Genomic DNA, 14943 nt, shown 5'->3' on the forward strand with positions numbered 1-14943 from the left:
AATAACTGAAGAATGAGAAAACAGCACTTAAATTCCTTTATTTCATCAGTAAATTCGCATTAAATTAACAATTCTGAATCACTACTAAAGATTCCAGGTATATATTATTCTGTATTGTGAAATAGCCTTTGCATAAATAATTAAGGACCAAATAGCTCACGAGGGAAGGCGAAAAGGATTTTAACTCATCAAAAATAACACACAATTGTTGAAGTGAAATAACAGATGAAACTGTGAGTGACATGCCATTGTAGATGTCCTGGACATAAGAAACGCAATTTGGAATACGAATACCCAAAAATAATATTACTCTGGATATAAGGACGGCAATTGAACAAATACCCAAAAAATATCATTGTTCTGGACACAAGGAACGCAATTTGAGTTACAAATACCCAAATACCATTGGTTTGGGAATAATGAACGCAATTTCAATTACAGATACACACATACACACAAAACAATTGTTAATTCCTAACTTGTCTGGTTATAACAGTGATTTGTTCATCAAGGCATCGCAAAAAGGACCCGGATAAAGAGACCAAATTAATACCGATCAGCGACGAGAACAAACATGTCAACGAATAAGGATTTTCAACAATGACAAAGGTGTAACAGATAAGAAAAAACTGCTAAAAGGATAATCCGGTTTCCAAAGAAGATTTAATTCATTGGATAAGCTATATAACAACTGGCAAAAATTTGAGCAATGAGAAATTTTCAAAAACATTTTAAAAAATTAGAGTCATGATATCAACATATTAGAAGGATATTTCCTTTTACGATTTTATTGACAGTTGTGAAAGGTTTAACGAAAACCCGTATGAGAACTATTCAAGTCTAAATGGTTCAAACAGATCAAACGATGGTTAGAAAACAATGCATTGAAGATGTCATGAAATATTTTATCATATCAAACGATGGTTAGAAAACAATGCATTGAAGATGTCATGAAATATTTAGCATATCAAACGATGATTAGAAAACAATGCACAGAAGATGTCATTAAATATTTTAGCATATCAAACGATGGTTTGAAAACACTATATTGAAGATGTCATGAAATATTTTAGCATAAAGATATTAGGTGATTTTAATGAATAATATATGATGAAAGGTACATGGAAACAACATTACATTTTTGAGTTATTTAGAAATGTCTGTAGGAAAAATTACAAACCAGAATCTGCCCAGTACATTATTACCGGATTATTAGTAGGTACAAGTTTCAGGGTATTAGGTTTAATACAAGACCTGTTGACAACGTATGACATGTTCCAAGATAACAACGATCTTCACGGCGTTGAGTGTCTCGTTACACGCCAGTAAATACTTAGATGGGCAAATGATGAACAAGTTGGCTGATTATAAGGAAATATAGCGCAATAGCAAACAGATGAGTATGATTATGTTGGATTGTTAAATTGGATTTAGAGATCCCTATATATTTTACACGAGCATGTCAAGGCCTGCCAATTAGATCCACTGGAATTAATTAAGAGGCAAATGACTTATCAGAGTAAAAAAGAATATGATAAGTTCTTATGAAGCTACAAAGTTAAAAGTCACAAAGGTATTGTGAAAATGAAAATCGAAGCGTAATAGGTCATTCGCTATATAAATACAAAGTTCAAATATTTGAATTACAAACTAATAAAGGTACACCTTGTTGTCTTGTTTCATCAACTTTTGTAACTTATGTCCTTCATTGAATTCACTACAAATTTGAGAGGAAAGGCTAATGATGATTCCGAGAAAGATTTTTTTCAAACATTTAAAGAATGATGTATTCGGCAAAGAGTTAAACAGGCGGACATTTTGGGGCAAAAAACAAACGTTAAGCTATGTGAAGGTAAAAACAATAGCTTTCCAAATATCAGACAAATCTTTCATTTGCAAGGAGAACAATTATTGACAACCGTTTACAGCTCGCCGTTCTGAAAAACATAAAACAATTAATTATCCAAACTTATTTATGGTGGATTTACAGTCTTAAATTTTCTTCAATGGCTAATGTATAGATTTTGCAACAGTCTACTAAAAAAAAAAGTACGGTTATAAAATAGTACTGTTAATGACTGATAATGATTTTATGCGAATCCATGTTGACAAGAAAGACAAGAAAGATAAAATAAAATATTTTGACACTAATGACTACTAAAAGTGTAAGATATTTGGTATTCAGCAAATGAAACAAAAGTTTGTATATCTTCAACATGTTATCACGTCATCATATTCCATACAGCTGGCACATTCAAGGATACAAGCACATCAACACATTTATATAGGCATTTATTTGGTATACCACTGGAATTCAGCTGGAACATCATACATTGGGCTTGTGATAGAACTTTTAGGACTATTTGGGATTTAATTCACTATACTGTAGGTTCATTTTAAATTTTCACTTTGTTTTCTAGAGAAGAGCATTGAATATATAATTTTAGTTTATTTATTGATCAGGTTGGTCGAAGTACTTAAGGTTTAGTTGTCGTGGAAATTTTACGTTTTCCTTTTTCTTTTAATGATTAAACGCGTCTACCATTAGCACTTTTAATACATAATAGAAAAATAATTATCCAAGTTTTTCAAGTACCTAGTCATAAAACTTTTTAACTCAATCTTTCATTCACATATCTCATGTTGTAGACATGTTTTCCTGCAACTTTATTTTCTCTATCAGTTAATTTGAACGGATAATTACTCCATCCAAATGCTAGACCTTTAGCTGTAGCTCCTTCAACGTAACTGGTGCATTTTATTACAAGAAAAATCATTTTGTTTGCAGCAACATATTGGTATAGTCCTGGCTAATTAGTTCTTCAATCCAATCTATTACGTTATTTCTTTTACACTGTCAGGAGCAGATAATATCAAATCAGTAAGCAAATGTTCGGTTACCTCTTATCCAACATAACATAAATCACTTCAAGAATAAAACAATCTTACAGGTTCGATAGTCAAGTTGACAAAACTTGCGTATGAGCCTTAATTTTTATTGGAATGAAATATTACGGAACAAATTCTTTTGTATTTAAGTTGTTTTCAACTAAACGTGATCAAGCATTGTTAAATCCACTACCGGGATGTATTTTCAGACTTAAACATTTAAGTCCAGCAATGTTGACTTTGGTGTGTATTTGCAAGAAGCTTTGTGGGATTTTAGTTTATCTTATGCAATAGTAATTAAATCTTTTAAATAAACAATAAAACAATCAAATATGTAGAATAATGATTTGACACAATGGGAAAGTCGTAAAGCAATATGTGTCCAGGCATTAGTTCAGTTTTTCTCCTCAGACACCATTATTATTATACTTACTGATTTCCTTTTCTAAGCCATCCACTACAACACTCAATACAATATTCTTTGTGCCAATTTGTGCCAATTTCAGTGTTCAATTCAACTTTGAATATGTTTTTGCTTTAGTCTATTTTGTGTTAGCTGTATAAGTGCAGCCATTTACTGCGAGGGTATTTTAATTTAAGGCCGTTTTGAATGTATATGTTTTTGTTGTAAGGCATTATTCCAAATCATTGAACCCTTTTCTCATTCGTTTGTTTTTACTGCATCAATACCGTCTTGCATGACACTTATATTAGCACTTCTGTACGAAGATACTTTTTGTATCTGTTTCCACCTTTCAACCTAAGCATTTAACTGTGTCTGTTTCCACCTTTCAACCTAAGCATTTAACTGTATCTGTTTCCACCTTTCAACCTAAGCATTTAACTTTATCTGTTTCCACCTTTCAACCTAAGCATTTAACTTTAGAAAAAATTAAGTAAATTTTTACATTTGTATCATTTTGACCTTATGAATTAAATCTGTGCTAGAGTAATCATCCATTTGTTTTCGTATTTTTATATTGTTTTGAGTACCATATGTTTGTTTGCCTTTATTTCGGGGATATCTCTCCGAAATCATTGTTTTCATGGAGGTCGAACAGCTTAGTAGTGTCGGCAGCTATCTCGTTCTTTAATTCAGTCAGCTGTATGATTAAATTATTAAGTGACATTTTAATGTCTTCAAAATAGTAGGTCATATGTTGAAATGATGTTAATGTAGCATTATGCCAAGTGTTGAAATATTGATATGATAGCTGACGTATTGGCAACGAGACTATTATAATTCTCAGCTTTGTGCATTCCTTGTAAAACTGCAATAATTCGCACAACCGATAAACCGTTGCTTGACCGCCAAATAAGAAAAATGACGAGGAACAGGGATAAAGCACACAAGTTTGCCATCAATCGTCATAGGTCAATCGACTGGCATAAATATAAATAAATCAGGAATAAAGTAAACAACATGTAAAAGTGTGCTACAAGCAATATATAGATAATATTGATGCGCATCATTCAGACTTGAAAAAATGTTCATAAAACATTTTGGAAAACTACAAACTCCTTTTTAAAATAAATAAATCCTTCAAATTCTATTCCACCTTTTATAGATAAAGAAAACTAACGCTTCGGTTTGCATCTAAAATTTTAAAGAAAAGGCTATTTTATTAAACGATTATCTTACTTCAGTTTCAACTATTGACGACAGTAATGTTCCTCTCCCTACTTTTCAGAAAAGATACTATGATACCCTAAGCTAAATTACTATTACTGAAAAAGAAATTAAAGATATTATTAATTCCATATCTGTCAACAAAGCCACTAGATATGATGGCGTAAGACATATAATGCTTCAAGGCGTCATTGAAACAATAGCAGCACCACTAGTTATGGTAAATAATCGATAAGTGCGGGAAAACAAATTTCCAGATAAATGGATATTTGCGCACATTCTTCCTTTAGCTAACGAAATGGTGATCAACACGAGATCGCCAATTATAGACCAATCTCTCTGCTCAGCGTGTCACAAAAATCTTTAAAAGATGCATTTTTAAACAAGTATATTACTTTTATACAAAAGCTTCTTTTTTATAAGTATCAGTCAGGATTCCTTTCAGGTCACTACGCTTTTTTCAACTTATTAAAATATATCCGAGTATTTGTAGTTCATTTGAACTATCTCAGAATTTTTGTATTGTAGCTTTCGATCGGGTCTGACACAGAGGCTTATTATTTAAATTCAAGGAATACGATGTTTTGAGTAATCTGATAAAATGTTTTGAAAGTTATTTAAGTAATAGAGAATAAACGGTGGTTGTGCACGATATTTATTCACAGGACATGAATATAAATGCTGGTATGCCCCAAGGATCCGTGTTTGGACCACTCTTGTTTTTAATCTCTGTAAATGATATTGCCGATGGTATGGGCTCTCTGACTCGTCTTTTTGCAGATGACTCATCTCTGTATTATTCATCTCATTATTCTGCTGAAATAGAGCTTGTCATGAACAATGATCTAATAAAACTGTATAACTGATCTAATAAATGGCTCTTACAGTTAACCCCAAAAAAATGAAGAGGGGCTATATTTTTCACAAACAAAAACGTAACAGATAATCCTGGAGTTGTTTTGGATAATATCAAACTTAAATATGTGGATGTTCGTCACCATCTAGGATTATTGCTTTCATCAAATACCAAATGGACATTTCACAGCTAATCAAGAACTAACATACAAACTAATTAGGAAAATTATATCAAAACTGTATATAACTTATATTACGCCAATCTTGGAATATGCCAATGTAGTCGGGAACGGATGCTCTTGATTCAGAAAATTTGGAAAAGCAACAGCTCGATGCGGCAAGAATAGTTACAAGATCTCGAAATTTCACTACTAGGCTATCTCACTTTTTTTAAACAAGGTGGGGAAGTCTGCCGCCAAGAAGAAAAATACAAAAATTACTAACACTCTACAACATCAAAACGCGCCAAACTCCAGATTCTATCATTGAGTAACTCCCTCCCCATGTGCCCGAACAAACAAATTATAACCTTCTACGTTCAAACAATATGTTAATTTGCAGTTTCAGGCTAAATTCTACGAAATCATCTTTTATACCCACGACAGCATTTTTGTAGAAAAATCTCGAACAGTGTACTCAATGTATTATGTCTTACGGTGCTTTGAAAAATGCTTATGTCCAAAAATGGTATCGGGCAAAATGTCAAGTTTCTTTAATCGGCCACTGTATATTATACATACTAGATTACTACATAATCTAAGTTCATTAAAAGCTGATCTTTCCTTGTTCAACTTGCTAACACTCCTGTTGTTGCTATGGTGGAATCGAAACCACCATGCACTTTTTCATGTTCTGTCCCAAGTATAGTAGACAACGAACTAGGTTGATGAGAAAATTACTTTAAATGTCATATGCAACTTTTTGCCTAGATTAACAGTTCTGGGGAAAGGTCGATGCAAAATAAAAATATAGAATTTTACACCATGCATGCAAATATATGACCGCCACTGGACGATTTCAACAACTTACTTAAATCGTGATTACTGTCATTGTGCCTCTCTCTCTCCCTTATTTTTATTTTTATGTCGTCATGTTGAATATGTTGCAATATTTGTATCATGAAGGAGAGGCGTAATTTAAGTATTTAGAACTTGTGCCCAATCCCATTGTATACTATTGCGACAATAAAATATGTTTAAACAAATCACTTTTTTATTCGCCTTCTCGGCCCAACTGTATTTTGAAAAAAGCATCTATCACTGTCAAATCGTGTTTGCATCCATTATTGTATTTTTTATGCTTACATATCTACAAGATCTCACAGTTATTGTCAAGCAAGTGACACATAAACTCTTCTGTTGTGGAATATTTTTCTCGCTTGCTTGTGGTAATGTGCAGATAGATTTTTCAATTACAACTTCTTTCAATTCGTGGTACTGTAGTTTCATTTTTTCCCGTTTAATTTGTTCCAACAATGAATTTATATTTGTTTAAACAATTGGGCCGTCAGGATTGTGGTAAAGATGTCTTGAATATTGTTCTTTTTAAAGAAAATAAGCTCATCCAGAGCATATATTATCCTTGATGCAATGTTTTCATTTGTTATTAATAAACCAATAGGACAATAAATAAAAACAGAGCTACTTTTATTTTCAACAATTTGTAACGTAAATTTTAATATTTCCAAACGTATCTCAAGCTGTTTTCAAAGTTTTGACACTCCATTTGTTAACTCTGCTTCATTTGCTTCGTATACTGTATTTTTTAAAATCTAGCTTTGTCCTCCATAAATATAATCTCAGTTTTTATTAAATTATTGTAAACTGAACTTTTCAAATTTACTTGCTCAACAGTTTGCATTGCAAATTTACCCGAATGCAAACTTATTCATTTATCCACATTAAATGGGTAAATTTCTTTCTTCCCCGTCTTGTTACGTTCATACTATGTTTCTTGGAATTATCAGAAATTAAAGTATCCTGTAAATCTATATCAGTTCTGAATCAGTAGGGTGTATCTATTGCATATTTGAAATCAACAAATTTTAAAACATTTAATCACTTCAGTATTATTTTTCAACACAAGTAGCGTCGATCACACTTTTATTCTGTAATGTAAATATATAAGAATAAGCAATATATACTGACATCGTTGCGTTCATGTTCACTATAATATCATCTTTTATTAGATTGTTTGTTTCATTACAATATAGTTTTGTGCCACCATTTATGATGTGTAAATTTCATATTATTGTGTTTATACTAATTGTCTTCATAAGATACCTCTAGTATTTTGTTACTATTAGTAGAAAAAATATAAAAACTTAAATTTATACTTTTTCACTGTATTTATTAATGTATTTATGCACGAACGAAATTCGCATTTGTAATAAATTTCACTATATACCTTATCTAAAATCGCTCTACAGGGTGAAATATATATTTCTTAGTCAACTTCAGTAAATATTCAAAAACCTTCGAAATTTAATCCTCTGAAGTATCTCAAGCGAATTTCTACCACTAAAATGTTATATTATACATTCTTATTTTCAACGATATGAAAGTCTTATGATTCAGTTAAATTAGAGGTGCGTCGGGTAGGGGTATGTCATAATCATAGAAACTTAGTGTAAAACTATCTAAAAGGAAAAAGCTAAACAGCAAATTTAGTAAAATCAAGAAATACAATTTATTTCCCTAACTTACAAAGTAAAACTTTAATAAAAACATGCAGTATTGCGAATTACATCACAAACAATCCTAAATATTGTATCCAAAAGTCCAAAAGTATAACATGTTCAAAGTGAATTCTAATAGTCATAAATGTCCTGTTGTATCACAATGGCATAATGCAGAATGTCTTCGAATGAATTTCAATAACTCCAAAGTCGTGTTTTATTTGAAAAAGTCAATGAACACTTTGCAATTCCAATGAATAATTTAAATAAACAACTATTCTTTTATATCTCAACACAAATACGAGTAATTCCACAGGTCGATTATCAAACAGGAATAAATAATTGTTTGCCAAATATATTTCTTTACAAATATGACTTGACCTATGACATAATATATTTTATATGGATAAATCCATTCAACCGTAAACAAGGTAAGGTCTTGAAATCAAATTCAAGTAAACAGTTTGTTCACTTCATGACAAAATTAGGTAGGTATCAGTTCTACAAACATCAAACGGGGAGAAAATTAAGCACTCAATAAAGAAATATATAAGACTTGTAAAATATTCCTCATTAAAATAAAAGAACTTAGGAAACCATTAGAAAAACTACATGCAACTCCGATATGTTGTCTCTGATTCTTACTGATGCTTGACACGGTTAGGTCGTGTGAGAAAGGCGCCTGGAACACCACTATAGTAATAGCCTTGCAATAATCTATTATTTTACGTGAGGTGTTTGTATGAGCCAGTAAGAATACCATAATGTTTTGGTGTACATCTGAAGCAATCACCAAGAGGCATTTGACATAGAAGTTATGCAGAGACTGAACGTACGGATAATACGTTCGTTGGTTATCATGGGCTTTAAGGCCATTTTTCCGCTCATGATAGTCTAGACCTATCGGCGAGTGGAGGAAAAACCACGAACCCAAGAGAAGTTACTGGTAAACTTTCTCTCCTACCGGTAAACTTTCTCTCTTATCCACGTTGGCGGAGCCTGAGACTCGAACCCACCCGGTAGATATGAGATGTCAGTGATTTTGTATCAATCAACCATCCGGGGCCCTCAAATGTAATAAGTACACAGGGTAAGAGTTTACAAGACCAAGTACTGAAAAGGATGCGATAATAAATGGACTGTGGCGTGTTTAGATGAAGGCATTGAGAGAAAAGAGAACCACGCACACAAAATTATAGATGGACTGTACCGTGTTTATATGATAATATTGAGAGAAGAGAGAATCACACACACAATTATAGATGTACCATGTTTATATGAAGGCATTGAGAGAAGAGAGAAACACACACACACACACACACACACACTTATAGTACCTTACCGTGTTTATATGATGATAATGAGAGAAGAGATAACCACACACACAATTATAGATGGACTGTACCATGTGTATTGTACCATGTTTAAGTGAAGGTATTAAGAGAAGAGAGAACCACACATACACACAATTATAGATAGACTGTATCATGTTTATATGATGATGTTGAGAGAAAAGAGAACCACACACACACACACAATTATAGATGTACTGTACCATGCTTATTGTACGATGTTTATAACATAATGAGAGAAGAGATAAACACGCACACACACACACAATTATACATGGACTGTACCATGTTTATTGTACAATGTTTATAAGAAGGTATTGAGAGAAAAGAGAAAAAACGGACATAATTATAGATGGACTGTACCATGTTTATATGAAGGTATTGAGAGACGAGAGAACCACACACACACAGTTATAGATGGACTGTACCGTGCTTATTGTACCATGTTTATATGAAGGTATTGAGAGAAGAGAGAAAAACACACTTATAGATGGACTGTGTCATGTTTATATGATGATATTGAGAGAAGGGAGAACCACACACACACACACACAGTTATAGATGGACTGTACCATGTTTATATGAAGATATTGGTAGAAGAAAGAGCCACACACACAATTATAGATGGAATGTTCCATGTTTATGTGATGATATTGAGAGAAATTCAGAGAATAGAGAACCACACGCATACACGCACACTTATACATGGACTGTACCATGTTTATTGTACAATATTTATAAGAAGGTATTGAGAGAAAAGAGAAAGGAAAACGCACATAATTATAGATGGACTGTATCATGTTTATTTGAAGGTACTGAGAGACGAGAGAACCATACACACACACACAATTATAGATGGACTGTACCGTGTTTATTGTACCATCTTTATATGAAGGTATTGAGAGAAGAGAGAATGCACACACAATTTGTAGATGGACTGTACCATGTTTATTGTACAATGTTTATATGAAGGCATTGAGAGAAGAGAGAACCACACACACTTATAGATGCAGTGTGCCATGTTTGTATGATGATATTGAGAGAAGAGAGAAACACACACACACACTTATAGATGTACTGTGCCATGTTTATATGAAGATATTGGTGGAAGAGAGAACCACACACACACACACAATTATAGATGGACTGTACCGTGTTTATATGATACTGAGAGAAGAGAGAACCACACACACACACACACACACAGACACACACACGCAATAATCTTTCAAGTAGCATAAACTTTCTTTAAAATAATCTCTGTGGCTATATCAATATCATCGATTTCTGCTTCCCCCACCAAGAAGAAATACGACAAATTTACTTGTTTATTAAGGATAGGAAAATAATTTTCAGCCAGAATCTGCTCACAGACTGTGTGAAATCTGCGTCTTTTGCCCAGTGTTCAAAGACGAATCAAGGAGAATCTTGATACAGTTACTTATAGAAGACACTTATCTACCTTGGGACCCGCTCAAACTCCACAAACAGTTTCTGCACCATCTGCCCTCCAGCGAAAAATCCACACGCAACACCAATTGCGGCTGCGGCGTACGTCAGACCTGTTCCCAAATGAGAACATCAATGATGCATTGTCATCAACCTTTACAATTATTGTATTCAGTGATAATTTATTAAATAAAATAAGACTTCAATTGAAAAGACCTCACTATTATCCTTGCAATAACTGCAATCACAATTCAGGGCATCTGATAAAGCCTGTTAAGTATTTTATTGGAATTCAAAATGAGGAATAGAAAGTGTAGATTGTAAAACTCCCTATTTTTGTACTCTTGGTTCAGTCTTGAAACCATACCTTTTTCATATTGCATTCTATTTGTAACGTTCTATTTTTACTTGTGGAAGCGATCAGAGGGCAAAAAAAAAAATAGGCATTACCATTGTTCTGAATAACATTAAAGAAATGTGAACAACTTTAATAATCAGAAGACACGCTAATTTGAACGGTCAAATCTTTTCATTTATTTCAATTATAGTACGAAATGTTTTTTTCTCGAAATATTGCAGAGGTTAATCAACCCATGTCCATGTTGTCTATTCGACTGCAGTCTAGGTTGGAGAACACTGACGCTCGAAGACAACGTTCTGCCTCGGATATATGTAGGTATGTATGTATTAGCGTTAACGGTACCACATCAATGTAAATATAAAGAATTACACTAAATGTACGTAATGTGAAACTGGGAAGCAAATTCAGACCACGATTTTGCCACGCTAGTACAAATCTTGTTATAAAAGCATAGTTTCTTACCGATGTAAACCGCAGCCTTCGCGTGCTCCCCATTCTCGTCAATGTAAACTGTGCCAAGCGTGAACATTGGGGTGAATCCGATGCCGTGGATGATTTGGGCGATACTAAACAACCCAAGGTATTCTTCCCCCTCCCCACCGCAGGAAGTGGAACCATCCCCACCTCCATTTGTCGCGTTGGCGTTACATTCTCCTCTCTGATCTGTATCAACGCTTTCTGGAAAAAAAATATATTTTGTAAAATTAGGCAATTTTCAAGATTTCTTCGTTTACAACCCTGGAGCAAAAGAAAGAATGAGACGATTGTGATTATATATATATATATATATATATATATATATATATATATATATATATATATATATATATATATATATATATATATATATATATATATATATATATATATATATATATATATATATATATATATATATATATATATATATATATATATATATATATATATGTGTGTGTGTGTGTGTGTGTGTGTGCCATTATATACAAACACAGATAAATATTAATTTCCAAGGTGTTGCAGTTAACAGTGGAATACATGTTTCTGGCAATTTGCCAACACCAGATATAATGCCTTCATCCTCACTCTACGTTAGTGATAATAAAATCAAGAACAAAAGTTACTTTCAGTTTTGTGGTTCTCACAATTAACACCATTCCCTACCCATTACCCCCTTTCAGTAGACAGGCATTACAATATTTTTTTTTCAGCGAAACTACATTATTAATATACAGCATACTTAAACGCTGCTAATGTTATTGCAACATGAAACAAAATTAGGCAACACATAGATTGGTAGGTTAACACAGTTTAACAAAACAAGCCATTGCCTAAGATGGGTAGATTAATGCAGTATAACAAAACAAGCCATTGCCTATGATGGGTAGGTTAATACAGTATAACAACACAAGCCATTGCCTAAGATGGGTAGATTAATGCAGTATAACAACACAAGCCATTGCCTAAGATGGGTAAATTAATGCAGTATAACAACACAAGCCATTGCCTATGATGGGTAGATTAATGCAGTATAACAACACAAGCCATTGCCTATGATGGGTAGATTAATGCAGTATAACAATACAAGCCATTGCCTATGATGGGTAGATTAATGCAGTATAACAACACAAGCCATTGCCTATGATGGGTAGATTAATGCAGTATAACAACACAAGCCATTGCCTATGATGGGCAGATTAATGCAGTATAACAAAACAAGCCATTGCCTATGATGGGTAGATTAATACAGTATAACAACATAAGCCAACACCTAAGATGGATTAGGTTATCACGGTACAACAAAACAGTCTAACATCTGAGACGGTTAGGTTATCAAACTATAATTAAAAAAAGCCAACAATTAGAATGGATAGATTATCAGTCTAGATAAAATGAGCCAACACCTCAGATTGGTAGGTTAGCACAGTATAACATGTTATGTACATTTAAGTTAATTGTTTGTCTGTTAGTTTTAAAATATTTTTTATTCCATTACATGTTATTGTAGTGTAATATTGTTTACTGGACTTGAGTTTTTTCAGAATTAAGTTTAGTTCTGTTTGACTTGACTGATTCTTTAAAATGTATTTTCATTAATGTAAATATATAATAGAAACATTGCATCTAGTTGCTTGCCTTAAAATCACTGACAGTTTTGTTAAATAACTTTTATTAAAAAAAACAACATTTTTTTTCATTCTTTCTCAGAATAATATTCATTTAGTTGAGACACGATCATAGCTGGACTACGTGACGTGAGACACGTGTTAATTCGTAAACAAACTTCTATTTTTCCCAGAAAGATGAACTTTTTATTCCCATCCGGGCATCTGTTTTGCATTTTAGTTAGTCTTATAACTGATGTTATGATAATAATTCGATCAGTCGTGCCTTAACCCTTGAAAAGTCAAGTTGTTTTATGTTGTGTCCAGTTTGGGGTTGAAATTTTATTTTCTTCAAATTATTGAAATTCAAGTGATTGTTTTTCCTGGAAAAACTAAAGTGCTCTTAATTAACTCTTGGACAAAGGCATTTCCTGAAATTTATACAGAATTCAAAAACCGGAATAATATTTTCTGTGATTCAACAAGAGAATGTTGACACATCAGTACAACGCTAACAATTGCATACGTCATCGCCTTCCATCTTGGATTTTCATCGGGAATTGAACTGTGGTTCACATAGAACTTTTCATTGATCGGACTTGTGTTTCAATTCTTCGATTACAATTTGGATGTATTTCGCAATATCAGAAGTTCCTTTTTCTTATTTTTTTTTACTTTGTAGTCTAGGGAAATAAAGTATTTCTTAAATTTACAAAGCTTGTTGTCTTCACTCTTTTCTGTTACTTATTTTAAGAGAATATACTCGTACCAAACAAAATAAGTCTTTACGTAGGATAGGTCGAAGATCGGAGGTCAGTTATTACAGTTTAACAATATATGCTAACACTTATGATTAGTAGGTTATCATAGTATAGATAATATATATATATATATATATATATATATATATATATATATATATATATATATATATATATATATATATATATATATATATATTGTTACGAATTTTACATGAATACAAATATGCTAGTTTCATATGCAGATGGATATTCTGAGACTGTTAAGTTCGATGTATTACAAAACAACTGTTCTGTATGATTGAAATTATGTACAACGTTCAATGCATTTCACGATGTCCGCCATCTTTGTTTTGGAGGCACTTTATGTACTGGAGGCACCTCCAATGTGTTATATCATTGGTTTACATTGTTTCAATGTTGTAAATCACACATATACTAGTTTCATATGCAACTGGATATTCTGAGACTATGTTAAGTTCGATGTATTACAAAACAAATGTTCTGTATCATTCACATTATGTACAACGTTCAATGTATTTCACGATGTCCGCCATCTTTGTTTTGGAGGCAATTTTACGTATTGGAGGCACCTCAGATTTCCACTACGCGGTATATGCAATCATTATTGAGCAGCAATAAACATTTGATATAACTAGTTTTTACGTAGAATAAGTTATGCTCAACAAGAAAATAATGCACTTACCTTCACCTGCGAGGATAACGCATTAGGATGGTGCATGTTCTAATTTTCCCGCACCACCAACTTGTTTGGAGGCCAATGTTTACTATTTACACGTGTGACACAAGGATTTTAGTGTTTGACCATACGTTTGCGATTAAGATTGTAATAATATAATTAGCATTTAATGTTTGTTTTGTATC

The 14943-nt window shown here is 32.6% G+C and overlaps 1 protein-coding gene across 1 annotated transcript in view; it reads right to left on the bottom strand.

Annotated features, from left to right (window-relative positions):
* LOC149808392 (solute carrier organic anion transporter family member 4A1-like) overlaps positions 1-14943 on the bottom strand; it is a 43776-nt gene that overhangs the window by 18268 nt on the left and 10565 nt on the right. Inside the window, exons 4-5 of the mRNA XM_089968143.1 lie at positions 11676-11869; positions 10866-10965 (exon numbers count right to left, since the gene is read on the bottom strand). Coding sequence (XP_089824269.1) covers positions 10866-10965; positions 11676-11869 — 294 coding nt within the window. The remainder of the gene's footprint in view (positions 1-10865; positions 10966-11675; positions 11870-14943) is intronic.

The sequence above is a fragment of the Sinohyriopsis cumingii genome, chromosome 1, assembly GCF_028554795.1.
Source record: "Sinohyriopsis cumingii isolate HCF-2022 chromosome 1, ASM2855479v2, whole genome shotgun sequence".
Lineage (NCBI taxonomy): Eukaryota > Metazoa > Mollusca > Bivalvia > Unionida > Unionidae > Sinohyriopsis > Sinohyriopsis cumingii.